This window comes from Cupressus sempervirens, chromosome 3 (assembly GCF_028749045.1).
Source record: "Cupressus sempervirens isolate cs-2001-9-10 chromosome 3, ASM2874904v1, whole genome shotgun sequence".
Taxonomy (NCBI): Eukaryota; Viridiplantae; Streptophyta; class Pinopsida; order Cupressales; family Cupressaceae; genus Cupressus; species Cupressus sempervirens.
The window spans coordinates 218,811,583-218,835,551 of NC_143120.1; the positions used below are offsets into that span (position 1 = coordinate 218,811,583).

Here is a 23,969-nt window from a genome sequence, read left to right on the forward strand (position 1 = left end):
TCATCATTAGAATTCTAATCAACTACTCTTTCTTTTATCCTGAATTTCTCATCAACTCTTACATTTGCACTTTCAACAATAGTCTTAGTTCTCAGGTTATAACATCTATAAGCTCTTCTTTTCAATGAATAACAAAGAAACATACCTTCATCACTTCTAGCATCAAGTTTACCAACATCATCATCTCTTTTGATGTAACATTTGCTACCAAAAATTCTGAAATATTTAATTGTAGATGAGTGACCAAACCATAGTTCATAAGGGGTCTTGTTTGTGTCTTTCCTGACTTGCACTTTGTTCATAGTCTAGACTATTGTATTCACAACTTCTCTCCAAAAAATCTTGGATGCATCATTCTCAGCTAATATAGCTCATACTGCTTTTGTTACCAACTTGTTTCTTCTCTCTGCAATGCCATTTTGTTCAGGGGTTCTTGGAGTTGAAAACTATCTTTTGATTCTATTTGCTTCACAAAAGATGTTAAACTCATTTGAAGTAAACTCTCCTCCTCTATCTAATCTTAAACATTTAATCTTCATACCTGATTAATCCTCAACTCTATTCTTGAATATCTTGACCTTATCAAATGCATCAGATTTTTTTTTAAGAAATGCAACCCACATCATTCTAGAAAAGTCATCAACAATAATCATGAAATACCTTTCACCATAGAATCTTTTAGTCTTTGTAGGACCACTAAGATCTCTATGTACAATCTCCAACTTTGTTGTAGTAGTAAACTTCTTGGTAGGAAGAGAAGTTCTAGTGTGCTTTTCCAATACACACTCCTTGCAAATTGTGTTAATAGGTTTTACAATCTTAGGCAAATCTCTAACTACAAACATACTACTAGTTTTCATGATACTATCAAAGTTTATATGACAAAATATCTTATGCCATAACCAACTGTCATCTACCTTTGCAATGAAACGTGTCATTTCAGTGGGATTTAGCTTAAATGCATTACCTCTAGATCTAATTCCTATTCCAATTACCTTTCCATCTTTGTCTCTGATCATGCATGTCTTCTCTGTGAAATATAACTAATAACCTTTATCCACTAGTTTTTCAACACTCAAAAGATTGTGTTTCAAACCATCAACAAAATATACATCCTCAGTGTTAGTCTTACCATCAAGAGTTATAGATCCACTACCTTTAACATGGAAAGTTGCACTATTTCCAACTTTGACAATGCCTCCATCATGACTTTTGAAGTCAACAAACTTGTTCATATCACTGATCATAGAACAACCACTGTTAATTATCCAATCAGATTTCTTTTCAATCCATGATACCAAAGCCATTTTCTCTGGACTTTCTTCTTTAATGGCTACAAGTCCTATTTCATCATCACTAGCACTTACTTCTTGTTCATCAAAATCATCTTCTTCATTTGCATCCAAACAATATCTATCTCTTCTAGGTTTGAACTTTCCTTTATACTTTTTCTCTCTTTTAGGACACTTAGATGCATAATGACCAAACTCAATACAAGTCCAACATTTAAAGATTTTCTTACCATCATTTTCTCTTCTTACCAGAAGGGCTACTCCTTCTATCTTTTTGTCCTCATCAGATCTACTACTACTAGCAATATCTCATCTAGCACTTGTGTTGCTTGATAAACTAGGTTGAATGTTTAGGGCACTAAAAGTTGTTTCTATTCTAGTCAATTCTCTGGACTATCTAAGCTCATTCTCAACTGTTTCAAGTCTCCCAAGTAATGTTTCCTTTGTGAAATCTTTGGTACAAGTGATCAAAAACTATATCATTTGAACTACTTGCTTAAATGGTGTTGTTAAGCTCTTTAATATCTTCTAGATCACCTCATCATCTTATTTCATTCCTTTTTGAGATCTAATACCTAGAATAATTTTTGATATCTTGCCTATATATGTTCTTATAGATTCATCTTCCATCATTTTAGCATCTTGAAATGCACAAATCCAACTTTGTAGCCTTAATTTCTTAGAATGTTCATCACCTTCAAAACTATTTTCCAAAGCTTTCCAAATCTTATGAAAAGTATTAAGTGATTTTACCTAGTTGTACTCAATTTCAAGAAGTGTAGATGATAGTGCTTCTCTAGCTCTCATGTTGCACATGAAAACTTCTTTCTGTTCATTGGTACAAGTTTTCAAAGCACTTTTAGCAATAATTGTCTTTTTTTATTTTGTCAAGATCTAATATCCTAGACCCATACACAATAGATGTGTTTTCATCTTTTCCTTCAAACTATCCTTTCTAAATATGTTCACCAAGGATCTCCCAAAGTTGTTAAACTTTATCTTCAAGGACTTGATTCTTTGATACCAATTGTTAGAAACAATAGTCCACCAAGATAATTTGCAGTAGTGGTGGGGGGGGGGGGGGGGGGGGGGGGTGAATCAGTTATCCAATTTAAAAAAGTATCAACCTTAATTAATCTTAACCATTCAATCAAATTAAAAAATAACCATACCAAGATGCACATACACAATTACACCAAATTTGTTAACTAGGGAAACCCTTGATTAGAGAGAGAAACTTGGTGGAAATGATGCTCACAAGATGATGTACTAATAGAAATATTCCTTGTTAGAGGGTGGACCCTATTAGAGTCTATTACAATAGTTAGTATGTATGAGTCCTTGTTAGGAGGACCCATTGTCCAAACAACTTTTGGGGAAAGACCACTGAATTCACTGTCCAACTGATCTCTCAACTATTCCTTGTTGAATACTTTTCTATACTATACTTTAACATATTTCCTCTATCCTGTCAACTAGACCAATAATTGTCAAACCTTGTAGACTAGGCCATGAACCTCGGATCCAAATATCAAACCTCAGATCTCATAATAAAACCTCAACAACGAAGTTCTCTCCAACTTCTCTCTACTTTTCTTATCTTCACATTCCGCTCTTTGTGCTTCTTGCAATCATTCATTCTTTCCATGCATGATAAAGGAAAATGTCCATCCTTTATACTGAATCCATAAAATAATTCCCTAAGTTGGCTATTATACCTTCTCAATTAATTATTATAGGACCTTACTAAGAATGCGTTACACTCAGCGATCTAAAATTAATCTTTTGCCTTGTAACTTGAATATCTTTATGTACATGTGACATCGTGACAAGCAAGTTTGGCCACATCATGAAAGTGCATAGGCCCTCCAACTCAGTGCAACCATTTAATAGTTCCATGACGTCTATTTCTTCAACGTGTGTCAAAGAATGACATGTTGGCTTGAAGTTACTCAAAATATCATGGCACTTACTTGAAATAATTGAAGATAGACTCTACATATTACTTACAAGACATTTTGGTTTATTCATAGAGATACTTGCTTCTGCTAGGAAAGTGGTTGCTTCATCTCCAACCAAGGGGTTTTCTCACTTTAGTTGAATCCTCGCTTGAGATTTGAATGATGTCATTGCTATTTGTATTTTGTGTCATTTCTTGACAATAGCGAGTGGAAATTTTGCATAAGTACAAAGTGAAGGAATATTTGTGTTGGGTGCAATAGTATATGTATTGGAGCATGAATTTTAAATGGAATGGTTTTATATTTTACATTGATTGGTTGCATCTTTAGTACATTAATGGATAAACTTTAATGAGTACTTGTATTTGTTTCAATTTGATTATAATAATAAGCTCACTAATTATATAAGTGGAATGTTACGAAAGATTTACATGATAATATATGCCTACATTTATCAATAAAAAGAAATATATTTATGAAACAAAATTCTATAATTAAGGTATTTCTTGAGTATGTCTACTAAATGCTTCAATATTTTTGTATATTTGTGTTTGTTGTCATTTCCTTATAGCATTCAATAAAGATAATATTTAAATTTATCTTTGTTGTGAAAATATCCATGCAACTTTTTGTGTAAAAAATGAATGACCTCTTTTTTGCTTTGCCAAGTAAAAGTAAAATAAAGTCTGAGCATACATGTTAGACTTGGTGCATTATTTTCAAAGTCTTCAACTGCTAACAACTTGCTTCACTAAATTGTACATCAAATGAATCAAGTTAAGATTTGTTTTACAAAATTGATGAAACAAGGAAATCACATACAAATTATAATTATAATAACTTTTATGTATAATTTAAAATGAGAGTTTATTACTTTTAAATATATTATCTAAGTGATTTTTTTTAAAAACGAGAACTAATTTTTAGGTGATTTTATAGTTTGCAGTGATACTTGATTTATTATTTACAAGTACATTTGTAAACTTGTACCCCAAAGATAATAAATTTGATAGGGACACACAATAGATCTAAAGGTCTTACACAATTTCAACAACTACTGAATGCTAGTGAATAATTCTAATTTAAATAATAAATATTTTCAACTAATAACCAATACAAAACATTTTTCCAATAGAATAATTACACCTATAATCTAAGAAATAATTCAAATTCAATTTGATATTTTATATCAATCAAATAGTCCTTCCTCAAAGGTCTCTGCATTGTAAGTCTTCGACTCTTATTGTCTTTCTCAACACATTAATCACAACGACTCTCTACATTTAGCCTGTCAGCATATTCACTACATTTTGCCCCTTTCCCAATTATTGTTTGTTTGAACTCTTTCCCCAAATCTTGCGCACTTTCATCTCTGCTATCTTCTGCACTTCCTTTCATTCTCTAAATAAGTTTCAAAGGCTAAAGGCTAATATCAAATTAGACAAGGACAAACTTTAGGATGTCGCAATGACAAAACTATTTCTTCAATTAAGTATCTCAATAAAAAATCATTTCTTCCACTTTACAAATTCTTTGAGGAGAAATTTTGTGTGAACTAATTCATGAAAAACAAATCAGCATTTAATTTTTTATTTGAAGCTTTTCATTTTAGCTCTTGGTATGATCATTCTTTAGTGCAATGCCAATTTATTAGTTGGTGGAGATATCCCTCTATTCAATAGTTTGTTTTGGGGGAAAAGTGGACTATTATTTCAAATAAAGACAATTTTGATTTAGGCTTTTTAAGTCTAAGAAAACCAATAACTGGTATGTTGGCATCTAGTATGGACCAATATCCACAAGGATGATTGTTTTGCATTGGTAACACTCCCTACTAATGAGTTGTTGCATTGGAAACTAATTTAAGGACATACTATAGAAGAAACAATGGGAGGTGAATCTGATTATAAAATTCACAATTTCATCCTACAATTCTCAGTTCCATCCTAAAATTCTTAGTTTACAAGATGAAAGATAAATAGTTAAACAACAATTTACATGTACTAAGCATGCTGCTAAAAATTACAAATCCTATAGGCTTTATTTGGGAATAGCATAATGTTCAGAGCTACCTCTTCTAAAGTTGAGCATGCCCTACTTCGTATACCTTGCGAATGTAGTTAAAATCAGATAAGAATATTTTAAAATAGATTAATAGGCACAAGTAGGATGAGAAGATTTTTGTTTCTCAGAAGGAACACACAAATTAGTATCTTATCTATATATTTTGTTAGGTTGGAAGCACTAAAAATAGGTAAAGAAATTCATAAAGGATTAGTTAGAAGTGGATATCTATTTGATGTTATTATTAATTTTGGTTTGAGATGAAATTCTATAACAAGAAAAAATTGTTGCCATATCTCATATATTTTAGTAAAAGAGACCATTCAAGCTTAAAGTAAGCTGAAAACTCATAATATATCATAATTCAAAATTGCATTTCCCTCTAATCACAATTCTCCTCTCTTTTTTTCATGCAACACAACAAATTCATTGCAGATACCAAAACTCATATTTAAGACAATCATCGAGTAATATTACATATTTTAGGATTAATTCAGGAAAGAATTTTTTTAAGGATGACCTCGCCACAGAAAAACCTAAAGTCTCATATATATTATAATACTTACAATATATCAATCATAATTCTACTTCTAATATTTTTAAAATTAAAAATAACCAAAATATAATATGCCTCTTTAACCACCATTCAATTAATTGATATTCATTGACTATAAATATCTTCATATATCAACTATCAACAACATTACTTTTATCAACTCAAATAATTTATTATCAAATATCTTACACACATGTTATATTTCATGTCCTTTGTGCAACCGAAAACTCATGCTTTATTGATTGTTTCAGACTTCATAGTTTATTCATACCATCTTGAATGGAATATTGGTACCTTCACATGCTTCTAACATTGTTCATGCATGAGATATGTGCAAACATTACTGTTTTGAAAATTAGAACAAAAAATACAGCAGTACATTAGTCAGATAAACAGAAGTGCGAAGAATTAGTTGTCTTATCTAGGGTAGGCAACAATGTCTATCAATTGCGAGGCAAAGTGATGTTGCAAAAACCAGTATTTTACAATAGTATAACTGAAAGATACAATGCTCCTCAGATGAAAAAATGAAAAATGTGAAAAAAATTATTGTATCATGTGGTAATACTAATATAAACAAGTGATCCAATCATTTTCTAAAATGAGCGAGTATTGGTTATAAGAGTTGAGAGTAGGGTATTGGTGGTATTAGAAAAAGATAGTTTTGAGCTTTTTAAGTGGCACTGCAACTATGTAACGTAGAAGTTTGGATAAAGTCGCACTTAAAGCAAATATCTTGTACTATAGCCCTAGTCCTTCCAGAGGCCCTTGTTTAGTGTAGCCTTCCTAGAGGCCCTCTAAAACAAGGACGGGTAGCATCTAGTTTCTATACTTGTAGAATAAGGTATTGGTGGCATTGGAAAAAGATAGTTTTGAGCTTTTTAAGTGGCGCTGCAACTATGTAACCTAGAAGTTTGGATAAAGTCGCACATAAAGAAAATATCTTGTACTGTAGCCCTAGTCCTTCCAGAGGCCCTTGTTTAGTGTAGCCCTCCTAGAGGCCCTCTAAAACAAGGACGGGTAGCATCTAGTTTCTGTACTTGTAGAATAAGGTATTGGTGGTATTGGAAAAAGATAGTTTTGAGCTTTTCTAGTGGCGCTGCAACTATGTAACCTAGAAGCTTCATTAGAGTCACACTTAATGCAAATAATTGGACTGTAGCCCTCCCAGAGGCCCTTGTTTACTGTAGCCCTCCTAGAGGCCCTCTAAAACAAGGACGCTTAGCATCTAGTTCTTATAATTGTTATCTTTATATTTGCTTTGGTCACTAGTAGATGTAATGGTGCTTTTAAATTTTTTAAGGAGTTTATTAGAAGCCAAAATATTTTTTTGCATTTCCTAATAGCAGAATACTTCAACTGTGAAATTAAATCTATTTATGAGAAGTTGTTCTCTAGCCTTAAAAACAGCAATGTGAATACTAGAGAAGTGTGTGTTGGATAGAAATTTAATCTCCTGTAAGTGTATGTGATATGGGATCGAACTGTTTACGTTCGAATTCTATACTTCAGTCATGGAATTTGCTAAATGCACAACGAACATTTAATCTTCAGAGTATTTGCAAAATTCACAAGTTATCATCCTCCTCAAGTTCAATAATTTCCATCTCTATCAGACAATCAACTGGACAAAACAGATTGCCCCCTATTTATCATTCATATTCATCCTCTCTGTATCAATATTATATATGTTCTCACTTAAATATATTTGTTACAGTATCATAAGAATATTATCATAACATGGACCAGACGTCAAAGCAGTGACTACGAGTGACATTTATGTTGGTAGAATATATTTGTCATCATTGAAGGTGGTTATTAAACCAATAACCAACACAAAGCCCGATTACAATCATTTTAGACAACAATAAAAATAAATGTTTGAAGTCTATAACAACAAGAGCTGTGTTACAGCAAGAGTCCAGTCTAATAGTAAAAAAATAAATATTGTTTGAATAGATTGAACAAACATTGGCATAAGTAAATGATTGTAAATAATTAGTAGAAGAAAATTAAAATAAAGTAATATAAACTAATAATTATTAAAGAGTAAATCAAATAAATTAATTTTATAAGTTTTAAAATAAAATTTAATTCTTTTATAATATAAGAACATAGAATAATGAAATAGAAAATTAGAGGAAAGTGTTGTTTGAACATATATTTTTTATTTGAAATCAATAGGTACAATATTATTTTAAATCAATTGACTTAAATAATTTGATTTATATGATGACTTCAAATTTTCTTCATAATTTATGAATTTATTCTAGTGTATTTACTATCAATCTATTTAAATAATATGTATTTCATTACTATCTACTAAAATAAAAAATTGCTCAAACTTTTTTTTCGATATAAACATTAAATGGGTAAATATTGTGGTGCTTATCTCTAAATGCAATTCTATTATTGACCCTAACCCAACGTAATAGTAAATCTAATCTTAATTGAATTCCCATACTAAACTCTAACTTTACTTGTAAAACTAATTTGAATGCTAAATTTAAATCTCATTTTAAAATTATAATAATGAAGGAGATTAGGGATTATATATATTTCAAAAAAATTATTATATAAAATAAAGTATATAATAAAATTTAATAACATTTATAAAATTTAATTAACTTCTATAATAAATTTTATAATTTAATTCTTAGTCCTTTCCTTTCTCCATACTACTAGTTATATATATTATATAGCATATAATATATAAAGAGAAAGTCTAGAGATATGGAGACTTAAATTTACTTTAAAAAAGAAAACTTTTAGTTGGTTAGACAATTTTTTTGTAATTTTCAGAATGAAAAATTAATTAAACCCCTAGCAAAAATAGGGTCAACAAATAAGAAAAAAGAAATACTTGGTCAAAATGTTGTATCATGGACGCAATATAGCACGAAAGAAAGAGTTTCCGTAGAAAGCAAATTTCACCATTGTTAGAATTCACAATTTCTTGATATCTGATTAAGGCAATGCTGTCCACATAAATTTGAGCGTATCCCGCAATCCAAAAATTAATGAATGCTTGTGAAAGTAAAAGTCGGAGTCAGTGATGAAGATAGAAAGAGTCGGGAAAGAAGTGACATTTACAGAGGAAGGTAGTCTTAAGAAGTCCATCAGATTTACATGATCGTCCAGCCTTATCAGCTCGAGCACTCCATATACAGAACGCCTACGGCATAATCAAGATTTTCTTGAAGTAAACGACTCTTCTTTAGACCAAAATCAAGCATATTAAAAATATTTTTTAATAAAATTATTATTAAGTCCCTGAAATGTCAGATTATAATTATAATAATGTAAGCTTAAACATTGAAAATTTTATTGAAGAATTGTCAATAATGTTAATTAAAATTATTTCGTTGGAAATGGAAACCTTGTTGTACTCTAGAAATGTCCACGACTTTTCTTCCCTTGACCTTGACCAGCATAGTTTACTATTCCCATCCTGACAGGAAATTTTGAATAATAAACTGAAAAACCATAGATCTGTATCCAGAACAGATAGACAATTTTGCAATTGCAGGTGGAGTAATTATGCTTTCACAAATTAAGTCCATGAAATCTAAAGGTATGTTCACTATCGCACTCATCTTCATTTCTTTTAGCTTTGTTGCATTTTCGTTCGAGGAGTTGCAAGACCAGAAACAGATTGATGCAGAAGCTTTGCTTGAATTAAAAAACTCTGTGAAAATGGATCCTAGCCTTTCTTTGTCCAACTGGGTAAATGGAAACAATGTTTGCAACTGGACTGGAATAACTTGCAATGGAAATCAAAGGGTGGTGAGTCTTGTTCTCAAATACAGGGGATTATCTGGTTCCATTCCCCCTCACTTGGGCAATTTGTCTTCTCTCACAAATCTCGACCTCTCTCATAATTACTTCTCTGCCCACATTCCCCATGAGCTTGGTAAGTTAACAAAGCTGCAGAACATTAAGCTCTTTGAGAACACCTTGGAAGGTACAATTCCAGTTACTCTGTCTGCCTGCACTAATCTTGTAGAGCTCCGATTAAACGATAATCTGTTGAGCGGAAACATTCCAGCAGAGTTGAGTTCCTTGCATTACCTGAAGAATCTCAACGTTTCCGTCAATAAATTGAGTGGTATCATCCCTCAAAGCCTGGCAAATTGCAGTGCGCTCAAAAGACTAGATCTTGGGCATAATCTCTTAGCAGGCACAATCCCCAGGTCGATTAGCAACTGCACAGAATTGCGTGTCTTGACTCTGACCCGAAATGCACTTGAAGGACCAATTCCATCTGAGATATTCACAAAATTGACCGGATTAAAATATCTGTATCTGCATAACAACAAACTCAACGGCGGGATCTCCGAGGAGATTGGCAAATTATGGAGACTGAAGAAAATTGTCTTTCATAACAATAGCCTTGAAGGGAGTATTCCAATGGCACTGGGGAACTGTTCGTCTCTGGAGGTGTTAGATTTGTCTTCCAATTTCATGTATGGCACCGTTCCAGCAGAATTGGGTTCACTTACCCGACTGAAGGAACTTTGGTTCAGTAATAATAGTATTGGAGGATCAATAGATTTTGTCATGAACTATACTGAATTGCAGATATTGGAGCTAGCGAGAAACAAGTTTGGAGGTTCAATTCCAGAGGCTATAGGCTATAATCTACCCAAATTTCAAGTGATGGATTTGCCGTATAATCAGTTGAGTGGCGGCATCCCAAACTCTCTGGGAAATTGTTCTGAGCTCTATTTTATTTCAGCGATATATAACAAGTTGAGCGGAGCAATACCCGGAGAATTGGGCATGCTGACTAGTCTACAAGATCTTGGTCTTGGTAGTAACAGCTTCGGAGGAAATATTTTCCCTAATCTGTTAAACTGTACACAGTTGCAGACGCTTGACCTTGCGGAAAATAGGTTTGTGGGTTCTATTCCTACAGATTTCGGTCTCAAGCTCCCCAACTTACAAGGTTTAGCTGCCGGAGGTAATCTGTTTGATGGGGGTATTCCAAAGTCTCTGGGAAATTGTTCTCAGCTATTGATGCTTGACCTAGCAGGGAATCTGCTAACCGGTTTGGTTCCTGAAGAATTAGGAATGCTTCGTGCTCTGCAGATACTGAACCTTGGGTTTAATAGCCTGTCAAATGGACAGTGCGTTACAATATGTATATTGGATGCACTTGTTAACTGCTCCGTGCTGGAAGAGCTAAATCTAGCCGGAAATGATTTCATTGGCACATTGTCAAGCAGCATAGGAAATCTCTCTCCCAAGCTATCACTGCTGGCATTGGTTAGGAACAACATCAGCGGCACTATACCAGAAGAGATTGGTAACCTTACTAGGTTGATCCTGTTCGCTCTCAGAAGTAACAGAATAATTGGGCAGGTTCCGAGTGCATTAGGTCGTCTGAAGAATCTACAATATTTGGACTTGAGCTCCAACAACTTGCAAGGTAGCATTCCGCTGGAGTTTAAGATGCTGGTAAACCTGGAATTTCTATGGCTTCGGCTAAATCGCATTTCTGGAGAAATTCCTTCAATTTTGGGCACTCTGCAACAGCTGAGGAAGCTTGATCTAAATCATAATAAGCTCACAGGAAGGATACCGAATTCCCTTGGACAATGTTACCGCCTGGAGATGATTGACCTCTCATACAACAACCTCACAGGAAATATCCCTGTGGAGATCTCAAGCCTCCATTCGCTAACATTTTATCTCAATTTTTCATATAATTCATTGACAGGAAGATTGCCTTCGCTGGGAGGAATGCAACAAGTTCAAGCTATTGATATCTCTGCCAATAAGCTGTCTGGACCTATCCCTGGCGATATTGGCAGTTGTCATGGATTGCTATTCCTGAACATTTCTAAAAACAAATTGGAGGGAATAGTACCAATGTCAATAGGGCAGCTTAGGAACCTTGAAAGCATTGATATTTCTTTCAATGAGTTGTCTGGGCCAGTGCCACTTTCTATTGCGAATCTCACCATGCTCCACCATTTGAATTTCTCTTACAACAACTTGAATGGATCAGTCTCAAATGAAGGAGCTTTCAGAAACCTAACCGCAACATCATTTTTGGCAAATTCGGGATTATGTGCTGCCTCGGGCTGGTTGAATTTACCAAATTGCACCACCTCTGACCAAAATCATGCTGCATTGAACAAGAACATTGTCTTGATTGCTTCAATTGGCACTTTCTTCGCACTTTGCTGCATTTTGGGGGCATTTTACATTTTCTACAAAAGATTCAAAAGGGCGCCAATGACAAACAATCTCTTGGGGGAAGGTTTCGTGCAGATTTCTAGCCAGGAACTTGTCACTGCAACCCAAGGATTTAGTGCCGACAATTTACTAGGCAGTGGTAGCTTCGGGTCAGTTTATAAAGGGCTCTTGTCTGATAACAAGTTGGTGGCTATCAAGTTATTTGACAAGGACCCTCAAAATTCATACAAACACTTCATCAGGGAATGCAGAGTACTGAAAAGAATAAGGCACCGCAATCTTGTGAAAGTCTTATCCGCTTCCACTGCTGGGGATCTGAGGGCTCTGGTAATGGAATTCATGGCACAGGGGAGCCTAGAACAACACCTCCACATGGGTGAAACAGAGTGCAACTTGAGTTTGAAGATGAGAATGAAAATAGCACTTGATGTTGCACACGGGATCGCATATTTGCACCACGATTGTTCCCCTCCAGTTGTTCACTGCGACTTGAAGCCCTCAAATGTGTTATTTGACGAAAGCATGACAGCCCATGTTGCTGATTTCGGAATTTCTCGCCTATTGGCATCCCCTGTTTCAGCAAGTAGCACTAGCAGCACATCCAGACTGAAGGGAACGGTGGGCTACCTTGCTCCAGGTAAACAACCAAACTTCACTTTTTTTCTCAATTCAACTGTTTGTCTTGGCAAGTTTGTTTCTTCCTCATATAAAATGTCTTTTTCGATTTTTATGTTGCAAGAGTATGGAATGGGAGGAGAAGTGAGCGCGAAGGGGGATGTTTACAGCTTTGGGATACTCATCCTTGAAATGGTGACTAAAAAGAGGCCCACTGATGAGATATTCAGTGGAGAGAACACATTGCCGAGATGGGTGAGAAGAGCATTCCCTGAGGCAGTGGAGGAAGTGGTGGACAGAGAATTGCTGGTTGATCAAAGGACTAGAGGTGAGTCAAGTAGTAGTAGTAGAAATGTTGCACCTGAAACTACTGGTGAAGAAGGGGAATCCTCTGAGAATGGAAGTTGTTTTACTAGTTTTATTGGATTGGGGCTGCAATGTGCAAGGGAAAATCCAGGAGATAGACCAACAATGGGAGAGGTTGAAGCTGTGCTCGAAAAGACGGTGCATGGTAGTGCGTATGGCAATCTAAAAGTGCAGTTATCTATCCAGAATCTGTTGAGCGCAGACAATAAAGAAGGCCATTCGAATAGCAGCTCAGATGAAAGTGAGAGCAGTTAAGTGCATACTTATAAATTTTAGTGAATTCCTTTCGCAGCTATAGTTTTTACCAAAATATGAAATAAACTAAATTTTATTTTCTGTAGTTACAAAATTAAACTTGTCTTTATTTCTGGATGGTTCAAGTGTCCAACATGCTTTACTCCTAGCACCGTATTTGTTCTTAAACAGCAGCTTTGTTTTTTTTGAACTTTGTACGCTCAAAGTACAGTGACTGAATAAAACGGATTGTTATCTCACTGTTTGATTAAAATGGAAAACCTTGGACCTAAGATAAGAGGGACGGATTAATTATTATGGCAATAAAATTATTATATGTTAAATTCTAGTGATCTTTCTTTAATTTCAATTTTTAACATAATCAATTATGCAAATTTTTATTCTTGAATGATTAATTAACAATTGTAAGTGACATAATGTTGAGTTTTTTTAAGAAAAATAAATAAAATTACATACTAATTTTTAGATAATATTAAAAATCACTTATTTTTCTAAATGTTCATTGTGGGACTCTTTATTTCAATTTTCTTCACATAATATAGAAGATTTCAACAAATTCAACAAAACTTTCCTATAATATTATTGAAGCATTTTTTATATTATATTATCTCAATTTTGTACTTATGGTTGTTTGTATTTGCTTATTTGTCAGCTATTATCCTCATTATGCAATTTCAGCTACATGGTGTTTTGTTCATCATTTGTCTAAAAATATTTTTGTTTTATATATATTATTAAATAGCAATATTTTGACAATTAGTTGGTATCAAACTCAAAATAAAGGATGAGAACTTGTGTTAGCTCATTTGTGATGGTACACTTCATCCCTTGTTGTCATTGTCAAATGCAATAATAGCTATGTTGATCAAGCATTTATGGAAATGACTAGAATATATATATATATAATGTCACATATACACAGTGTTGTTCATAGAATATTTTATATGATTTTCTAGAAATAATCTTATAATTTTATTCAAAGTCAAAATATTAAATATGTGGAAGAGTAGATTTTATTTGCTAAAAGGTTTTTATAAAAATATCCAAAGCTAAATATTTTTTTAAAATAATATGTGTTGTCAAATGTTTAGGTGAAGCAAGTTGTCTAATTATGAGGCTTTATAATACTTGATCAAATGATAAAGAAGCTATATCCAAACTATAATTACATAAACCACATGTTTTGTAGAAAATGAAGAAATGTTAAAATTCCACTTGATTAGGTTTACATCTTTTAGATTGAAATCATAATGAAATGTCCACCTATCATGAATATACTTACTAGTATTCTAAATTTTTCTATACTTGTAACAAATTAAAGCATTTAGTTTGGTGATGTTTTCATTTTCCTCCCAGTATATATATTAATTTTATTCACAAATTTTATCATTTTGTAGGCATCTAAAATTGACTACTATCATTTGGTCAATTTATCCTTATTATTTATCAGTTTCACATTGCTAAAGTTAAGTAAATAATATTATTATTCAACTTATATTGTTATCGTCTCCTATTTATCTAGACCACACCCAAAGATAATTATTTTCATCAATTTACCTATTCTAACCTTTTTATCTAATAGATTAACTAAATGCCCCAGTTTCTTTAATTTTATTCAAAACCCTTATCTTCTCTTAAATTAAAAAAAGGTGTTAAAATTTATTCAAACCAAAAGAAATACAAAGCAAGGACATCAAATAACCTATCGAGATTCATCAAGTGGTCAAATTAGTGAGACAAACCCAGAGATAGTGAATTTTATCTACAATATTCCAAGTTTGCATGTGATCATAAGCCCATTTAGCTAGGCAACCTGATACACCTTTCTACTCTCTCAGGATATGGGTGAAATTAATAGAATTTAAAGAAGAACAAAAATCAAGAATTGGACCAACAACCAAAGCTAGTTGCCAATTAACATTCTCATAATGTTGTCGAGTCAACATATGCACCACCTCCATCGAATCAAATTCACAAATGATCATGTTCCATCCAAGAGCATGAGCATGGCACAAAGAAATTAACAACCTCCATCAAATTGTTAGTATGAGAAAACATAAACCAAACAATCCCCAAACTATCTCTGCCAACCCCACCAAAGCTTGTAGGATCTAGGTTTTTGAGAAGACCTATATGTGTTAATTTTTAAAATACCCTTCAAAGGTGGACTCCATCTCCTCGCCCTATTAATTTTCTAAAGAGGGTGTTTGCATTAATTCCTAGTGAATGGGCCCCGCAGATGAGGAATATGGATATAGTTAAAGTAAATAATAACACCAAGATCCATAGCCTCTGAGAAATCACATTTAGCGAAATAGTTTCTCTCAAAGAATATAGAGTTTTCTCTAAGAAGAGAGATATGATGATTCTCTCCAATTAGATATGCCATACAATAAAAGAAGGGTCAAAAGTCCAAGAAACATGAAGAAAGTAAGTCTTGATGGGAGCCTTACCCCTCATCCAAAGAAGAGACATTTCATCAAGCTTGATTATGAATATCCCACCAAAAGTGTCAAATATGTTTAATAAAGGAGCATGACAAAAGGGGATTCGTCTCCAACTAGATATGCCAAATAATAAAAGAAGGGCCACAAGTCCAAGCAACCTCAAGAAAATAAGTCTTGGCATGAGCCTTACCCCATCAAGTGAAGAACTCTAAAGAAGAGACATGCGACCAAGCTTGATTATGAACATCCCACCAAAAGTGCCAAGTATGTTTAGTGAAGGAGAACTAAAAAAGATATGAGAGACGTTTCCTTCATTGTTATCACATCACACAGAGTTAGAGGCATTGAAAGTTATGCTTACATAGATTATCCCAAATAAGACATTGATTCTATACCACCAACAACATAAACAAAAAATGCACTTGGACGATGAGAAATCGTATCAAATATGTTTCCACCAATGAGCTTAAATGTGTGAGATTATGGTGGTATTTTTAGAGATATCTACTTCACCATTTGCAAACTGGATGAAGTTAAAGATGAGAATTAATCTTAGAAGATGAAAAAATGTATAAAGCAATGAAAATGGAGGGAAAACATCAACCCAAGCCTGTGGGTAGTTTAACAGGCCTATTACCAAGCCTAAAAGTGATCACACTTTTTTGTTAACAAAATAAGATCGCATTATGCTTAGTACAAGTAAATTGTCACGGTAGACATAATGTGAACGCTTTATGCTTAGTAAAACTATACAAGAAATAATGCAATCATGATATATTTATGTAAGGGGTATGTGCAGGATCATGGTCAACCAAACTACGCCCTTAAGTTACAATGAAAAACTAGCAGATTAGGATTATGTCAACTTTATGCGTAATTTTAACATAGTTATGAACTTTATATCAAAACGTTATAAGAAAAGAATTTGTAGGAAATTGAATGTAGTTTCTAAAATACTCGGCCTTATTTTAAATTTAAAAAAATTGATTGGTCAAATTTTTGGATTTTAATGCAGTGGTACAAAAGTTTCAGGACAAAAATAAGAAGTAGGTGCATGTCTAACCACCTTAATCAAAATCAAATGATAATATTTTTTAAGAAGATTTTATATATAAGAAGTGAACTCATACGTGGATGTGACACATATTTTTGGGTATTTTTATTCTAAATGACCCCACCATATCCATATTCTTTAGGGGTACAATACATAAATTATTAACTATTAATTTTATACTATATTATTTTCAAAATTAAAAAACTCTCATGTCTAACCACCTTAACTAACTCATTAAAATTCAATTTTATTTTTTTTCCTTAATAGTAGTCAAAACATAGAATGTGACTCATCTTTTGAATTTTAAAAATCTTATATCGTTTGAAAGTTATAGCTATTTTTCAATCAGTATATTAATCAGCACTTTGTAGCTAACTCCGTTAGAAAATAAGTAATAATTACTTACTAAACTCATAATTTAACAAAGACTATATCGATGGAAAGATGAGAACATTCTCAAGAAACCCTTTTCGTTTCATCAAATTTGGACCAAAAAAAGTTGCCTGCTACATGGTTGAATTCAAAAACACATAATAATAGACCAAAATCATGTTTTTGGGACATTTTGTGTGTTGACCATGGAGGGTTGGTATCTGAAGCAAAACAAAGCCTAATCAGATACTTGAAAATATCTGGTACCCATTTCCAAATCAAATACCCATTCTCAAATTAGATACCTGATCTTTCTAAAAAATAATAATTTTTTTTAAAAAAATTAATAATAGTATGACCCCTTTTTAGGATCCTTATTATGTTTTTTTAAAGTCTTTAGGACCCTTAACCATTTCCAAAGGATCAAAAGGGGTCATAGGGTACCCCTTAACACTCTTTGACCCAGTCAACCACAATATGTGTGCTTGTGGGTCCTAGGATCCCTAACGACATAAATGATCTGATCTAATGGCTCAAAACGGGTCTGACAATACCTTAGACCTCTTTTGACCCATTCGATGACATTAAGTGTGCCTAGGGGTCATAAGGCACTCTATTACCCTTTTCGACTCATTTGAACACATGATATAGTTCTTAGGACCCGTAGAAATGCATTTTCTTATTCAATGGGTAAAAAGGGGTCATACGAAACTTTATGACCCCATTCGACCCATTCAGTCACATAATATATCTCCCTAGGGGTCCTAGGGAATATATGTTGTCATATAATGCATCAAAAGGGGTCATAGGATACTCTATGACCGCTTTCAACTCATATGAACACATGACATATGTTCAGAGGGGTCCTAGGACCCCTACGAACATATATTCTCATTTAATGGGTCAAAATGAGTCATAAGGCACCCTATGGCCCCATTTGACCAATTCAGACACATGATATATGTCACTAGAGGTCCTAGTACCCCTAGGAATATATGTTGACACATAATGCATCAAAAGGGGTCATAGGATATTCTATGACCCATTTCAACTCATTCAAACACATGATAAATGTTCATCACTTAATGGATCAAAAGGGATCCTAGAGCACCCTATGACCACATTCAACCCATTCAAACACATGATGTATCTCCCTAGGGGTCCTAGGAGCCCTAGGAGAATATATTGTCATATAATGGGTCAAGAGGGGTCAAATTGTACCCTATGACCCATTTTGATCCACTCAAACACATGATGTATGTCTCTAGGGGTCTTAGTACACGTAGGAACATACATTGTCATATAATGGGTCGAAAGGGATCATAGGGTACCTTATGAACACTTTGAATCTATTCAAACGCATCATGTATGTCCCTAGGGGTTCTAGTACACCAATGAACATATGCTTTCATCTAATGAGTTGAAAGGGGTCATTAGGTACTCTCTGACCCCTTTTGACTCATTTGAACACATGATATGTTCCTTGGCATCTAAGGACCCCTTGTAACATATGTTATAACTGAATGGGTCAAAAGGGGTCATAGGGTACTTAGATATGACCCCTTTTGACCTATTCAAACACATAATTTATGTCCCTATGGGTCCTAGGAGCCCTAGTAACATATGTTATCATATAATGGGTTGAAATGGATTATAGGGTACTCTATGACCCCTTTCAACTCTAGGACCCCTAGGAACATGTGTTCTCATTTAATGGGTCAAAAGGGGTCATAGGGCACACTATAACCTGATTCAACCCATTCAAACACATGATGTATGTCCCTATGGGTCTTAGGAGCCCTAGGAACATGTGTTTTCATATAATTAATCGAAACATGTAATAAGGTACTCTTTGACCCCTTTTGACTCATTCATATACATGATATGTGTTCCAAGGGGTCCTAGAACCCCTAGGAGCTTATGTTCTCATTCAATGGGCCAAAATGGGTCATAGGGTACCCTATGACCTTGTTTACCCATTCAAACACATGATGTATGTCCCTAGGGGTTTTAGGACCCCTAAGAATATATGTTGTCATATAATGGATTAAGAGGGGTCATAGAGTACTCTATGACCTGGGGTCATAGAGTACTCTATGACCTGGGGTCTTAGAGTAATCTATGACCCCTTTCAACTCATTTTAGCACATGATATATATTATTAGGGGTTCTAGGACACCTAGGGATATGTATTATCATTTAATGGGTCAAAGGGGTAATAGGGCACCCTATCACCCCATTCAACCCAGTCAAACATATGATGTATGTCCCTATGGTTCCTAGCACCCATAGGAACATATGTTATCATATAATGGGTCAAGACGGGTTATAGCATATCCTATGACCCCTATTGATCCATTCAAAGAAATGATGTATGTCTCTAGGGGCCCTAGTACCCCTAAGAACATATGTTGTTAGATAATGGGTTGAAATCTTTCGATCCATTTAGACACTCGATAAATTCCCCTATGGGTCCAACCCTAGGGACATACATTTGTTATGAAATTCATTGAAAGGGGTCATAGGTTATCATATTACCCCTTTCAACTCATATGAACAATTATAATATACTCATATATTATTATGAAATGTGTTGACCTATGACCCTTTTTGACCCATTGGAACAAATAAGGACTCCTAGGGATATATGTTGTCATGAAATGTGTTGAATGGGGTCACAGGTTATTCTATCAACCCTTTCAACCCATTCAAACAAATGAATTAGGCCATATAGGGTCCTAGGACCCCTAGGGATATATGTTGTCACAAAATGTCTTGAAAATAGTCATAGATTATCATATGACCCCTTTTGACCCATTTGAATAGATGAAATAGGCCCCTAGGGGACCTAGGACCCCTAGGGACATATGTTGTAATTAAATACATCAAAAGGGATCATTGGTTATCCTATGACCCCTTTTGATCCATTCGAACAAATGAAATAGGTCCCTAGGGATCTTAGGTCCCCTAAGGAGATATGTTGTCATGAAATGTATTGAAAGTGGTCATAGGTTATTCTATGACCCCTTTCGACCCCTTCAAACAAATAAAATAGGTCCCTAGGGGTATTAGGACCCCTAAAGACATATATTGTCATGAAATGTGTTGAAAGTACCTTATGACCCCTTTTGACTCATTTGTACACATGATATATTTTCTTATGGGTCCTAAGACCCTTGTGAACATATGTTATCATTTAATGGGTCAAGAAGGGTCATACAAAACCCTATAGTTGTTAGAGTAATAAAGTATTTCCTCATTAGTTAAATCATATTTCCTCATTAGTTAAATCATATTGATTCAATTATTAAGTCACTTATTATCTCTAGTTTACTTAAGCTAAACTTTGGGCATATAATAATTAATTCTTTTATTAATTATTATCATGCAACCTAGGTTAGTCACTTGTTAGGGTTTTGATCTCCTTTTATAAAGATTAATCTCTTTGTAATTTATTATTCACTTTTGATTATAGCAATCTCTTTTTGCTCACAAAGAATGTCTCATATATGGATCTGGGAGCTCCAACCTCCATAGCTTTTTCTACTCTCTTTCTATGATAGGTTTTTGTATGCAGGTGATTCTTGGGAGTTGTGGGGTTGATCTTTCACCAACTTCAACATGGTATCAGAGTTCCAGATCTTTATGCCCCTATTCTATTTATGAGAGGTTTGGCTTGGTTTTCAAATCTATGTCTTTTCTTTCACAGGGTCTCATTTTTTCAAAGTTATTTTTTATTGAATCTAGGGGATCACTAATTTTGGGGTCACTTTGAGCCCAAATGGACATCACCGTTGAGCTCAAAGCACCCCAAAACTCCTATTTTCATATAAAAATTGTCCAATTTGGACACAACTAAAATTTGAGGCAAAAATATATTGCAACAAAATTTGACACATTTTTCAAGGCAACAATTTTATGATTTTGACATGAAAATTTACATTTTTGGCGTGAAAATTGAGATTTTTTATCATGTAAATCAAGATTTTTCAACACACAAATCAAGATCTTTTTGCACGTAAATTGAGATTATTTGGTATGTAGACTAAGATTTTTGAGACGTAAATCGAGATAGTTTTGATATAAAATGGTCACACTTCCCAATATAATTATTGTTGATTGTGCACACACTTTTTGATGAATTTGGCATGGATCCTGAGGGGGATTTTTTGTGCCCTTCCCACTTTGTTTTGACCTACATGTGGTTTTTTGGTCGTAACTTGCTCATCCAGACTTTGTTTCTCACAAATGAGATATTGTCAAAAAGATGGTTTTGAGCCCCTCATGATGGTGCAATTTATTTATACTTTTGATGTTGTCTAGTTTCTAGTTTATGTATTCAAATTTAGAGGTTCTATTTTGCACTCTAGGAGTCATATCTCGAGGCATTCTATTTTCAAGATTCTGCTCGAGGCACATCTCATTCATCTTTTTTTCTTTTTTGCATTTAGGTAGATATCTTGGCTATTTTAGGTCTAGATATCAATTTTGTTGCTTCAAATGATTTTTTAAGGGTTGTACTATCTCTTGTATCAACCTTATGTCTCTTTTGATCTTTGTTGACATCCTTTTGTAGTATTTTTCCAAACGCACTGAGATAAAGTACCACTCTATTGCTTTTTGGGATCTTGCTTATCTTTGTATTTTTTTCTACTCACACTGCATTATAAAGTGCCTTGGAGGGTTTCATATTGGCCATAGTCACCATCTTCCTTTGTCAAGTGAGCGTTCCTTCCATGACATTAGCCTCATGATGTGTTAATGACACATGTCATTATAGGTGTTTGTACTTCTTTTCCACTCTCAATGTTCATGGTTCTTCTTTTTGTAGGAGATATTGCATTCAGTTTCAATGTTCATGTCTTACCTCTCAGCATTATAGGGGGTTATGTTAGTTCTATTGCTTTCTTGGTTCGATGTAGTGAGCTATGTATTCAATATTTGATCCTATGTACTAGGTAATTGCAGTGGCTGGATACCTATGCATTTTGGTGAAATGGATTATTTACTATATATGCATTCTCTTATTCCTATTTTTGGAAGCCATGAAGATACCTTCCATCTTTGATTGATCATCTCTTCATACTTATTCTTCTCTACCTGGTCATGTTCTATACAATGGAGGTTCTTTAGATCAACAATTTGGCAGTGTTTGCAAGTTCATGCTTCAGTGGTGTTCTTAATGATCATCTTTTGTTGCTATCTTCTAGGACATTCACTAGTTTGGAGGCTTCTTTAGTCCTTCACTAGTTTCCTTTTAGCATTATTTTCATCTCTTTTTGGAGTAGGGTTTTTTCCATGTGGTTTTCTCTATTTCTCCTCTTTGTTGTTGGGACCCAATTCTTCTTTTAGTAGTAGTTTCTAAGTTTTTAGCTACTCCCTAAGTTTATCTTAGGGGGGTGTTAGAGTAATAAAGTATTTTCTTATTAATTAAATCATATTGATTTAGTTATTAAGTCACTTATTATCTCTAGTTTACTTAAGCCAAACTTTGGGCATATAATAATTAATTCTTTTATTAATTTTTATCATGCAACCTAGGTTAGTTACCTGTTAGGGTTTTGATCTCCTTTTATAAAGATTGATCTCTTTAAAATTTATTATTCACTTTTTACTATAGAAATTTCTCTTTTTGCCCATCAAGAATGTCTCATATATGGATCTGGAAGTTCCAACCTCCATAGCATTTTCTTGTCTCTTTTTATGATAGGTGTTTTCATGCAGGTGATTCTTGGGAGCTGTAGGGTTGATTTTTCATCAACTTCAACAATGACCCCTTTCGACCCATTCAAACATATGATGTATGTCCCTATGGGTACCCCTAGGACATACACAATATGTTGTAATAGGTCAAAAGGGGTCATAGGATGCTCTATGACCCCTTTCAACCCATTATATGACAAAATATGTTCTTAGGGGTCTTAGAACCCCTAAGGACATACATGTTGTGTTTGAATTGGTAGAAGGGGGTCATAGGGAATGCCATGACACATTTCGACCCATTACATGACAAAACATGTTCATAGGGTTCCTAGGACCCCTAAGGACATGCATATTGTGTTCCAATGGGTCGAATGGGGTCAAAGGCTATCCTATGACCTCTTTCAGTCTATTACATGACAAAATTTGTTCTTGTGGGTCCTGAGACCCCTAGGAACTAACATGTTGTGTTCAAATGGTTTCAAAAGGGGTCATAGGATAACCTATGACCATTTCAATCAGATACATGACAATATATGTTCTTAAGGGTCCTAGGGCCCCTAGGGGCATATATGTTGTGCTTCAATGGATAGAAAAGGGGTCCTAGGGGCATACATATGTTCCTAGGGTTCCTAGGACCCCTAGGGACATACTTCTTATATTCCAATGTGTAGAAAGGGGCCACATGGTATCCAATGACCCCTTTCGACTCATTACACAAGAACATATGTTCCTAGGGGTCTAGAACCATCACATTTTTCAATCGCTTCATTGTTTGGTTTAGAATATTGTGAGAGTAATTAGAAAAAATATTGTAAGGAAAATATGTTTATTATCAAAGAATTTCCAAAGCCCACCACAAAAGGAGTGTGGTGGAGGGACAATGTACAATGGGTTTTATACAAAGATTCAAATGCCAATTATATCAAGGAAAGTTTAGCTTTTGGAACTCATACTATGGATCTTAGAATCATTTAGTTTTTTGTTCACCCAAATGGTGACCCTTATAGGGTAGACCTAATTGCAATGAAATAATACAATGTAAGGTTAGGATATAAGAGAGATATTCTTATGGTTAAACCA

The 23,969-nt window shown here is 34.1% G+C and overlaps 1 protein-coding gene across 1 annotated transcript; it reads left to right on the plus strand.

Moving 5' to 3' along the window:
* Positions 1 to 9,350: 9,350 nt before the first annotated feature.
* LOC149565606 (uncharacterized) lies at positions 9,351 to 13,552 on the plus strand. Its single transcript, XM_089819123.1, has 2 exons — positions 9,351 to 12,714; positions 12,817 to 13,552. Exons 1-2 carry the CDS (start codon positions 9,414 to 9,416, stop codon positions 13,311 to 13,313), a joined length of 3,798 nt encoding a protein of 1,265 aa, XP_089675249.1. The 5' UTR covers positions 9,351 to 9,413; the 3' UTR covers positions 13,314 to 13,552.
* The last annotated feature ends 10,417 nt before the right edge of the window (positions 13,553 to 23,969 follow it).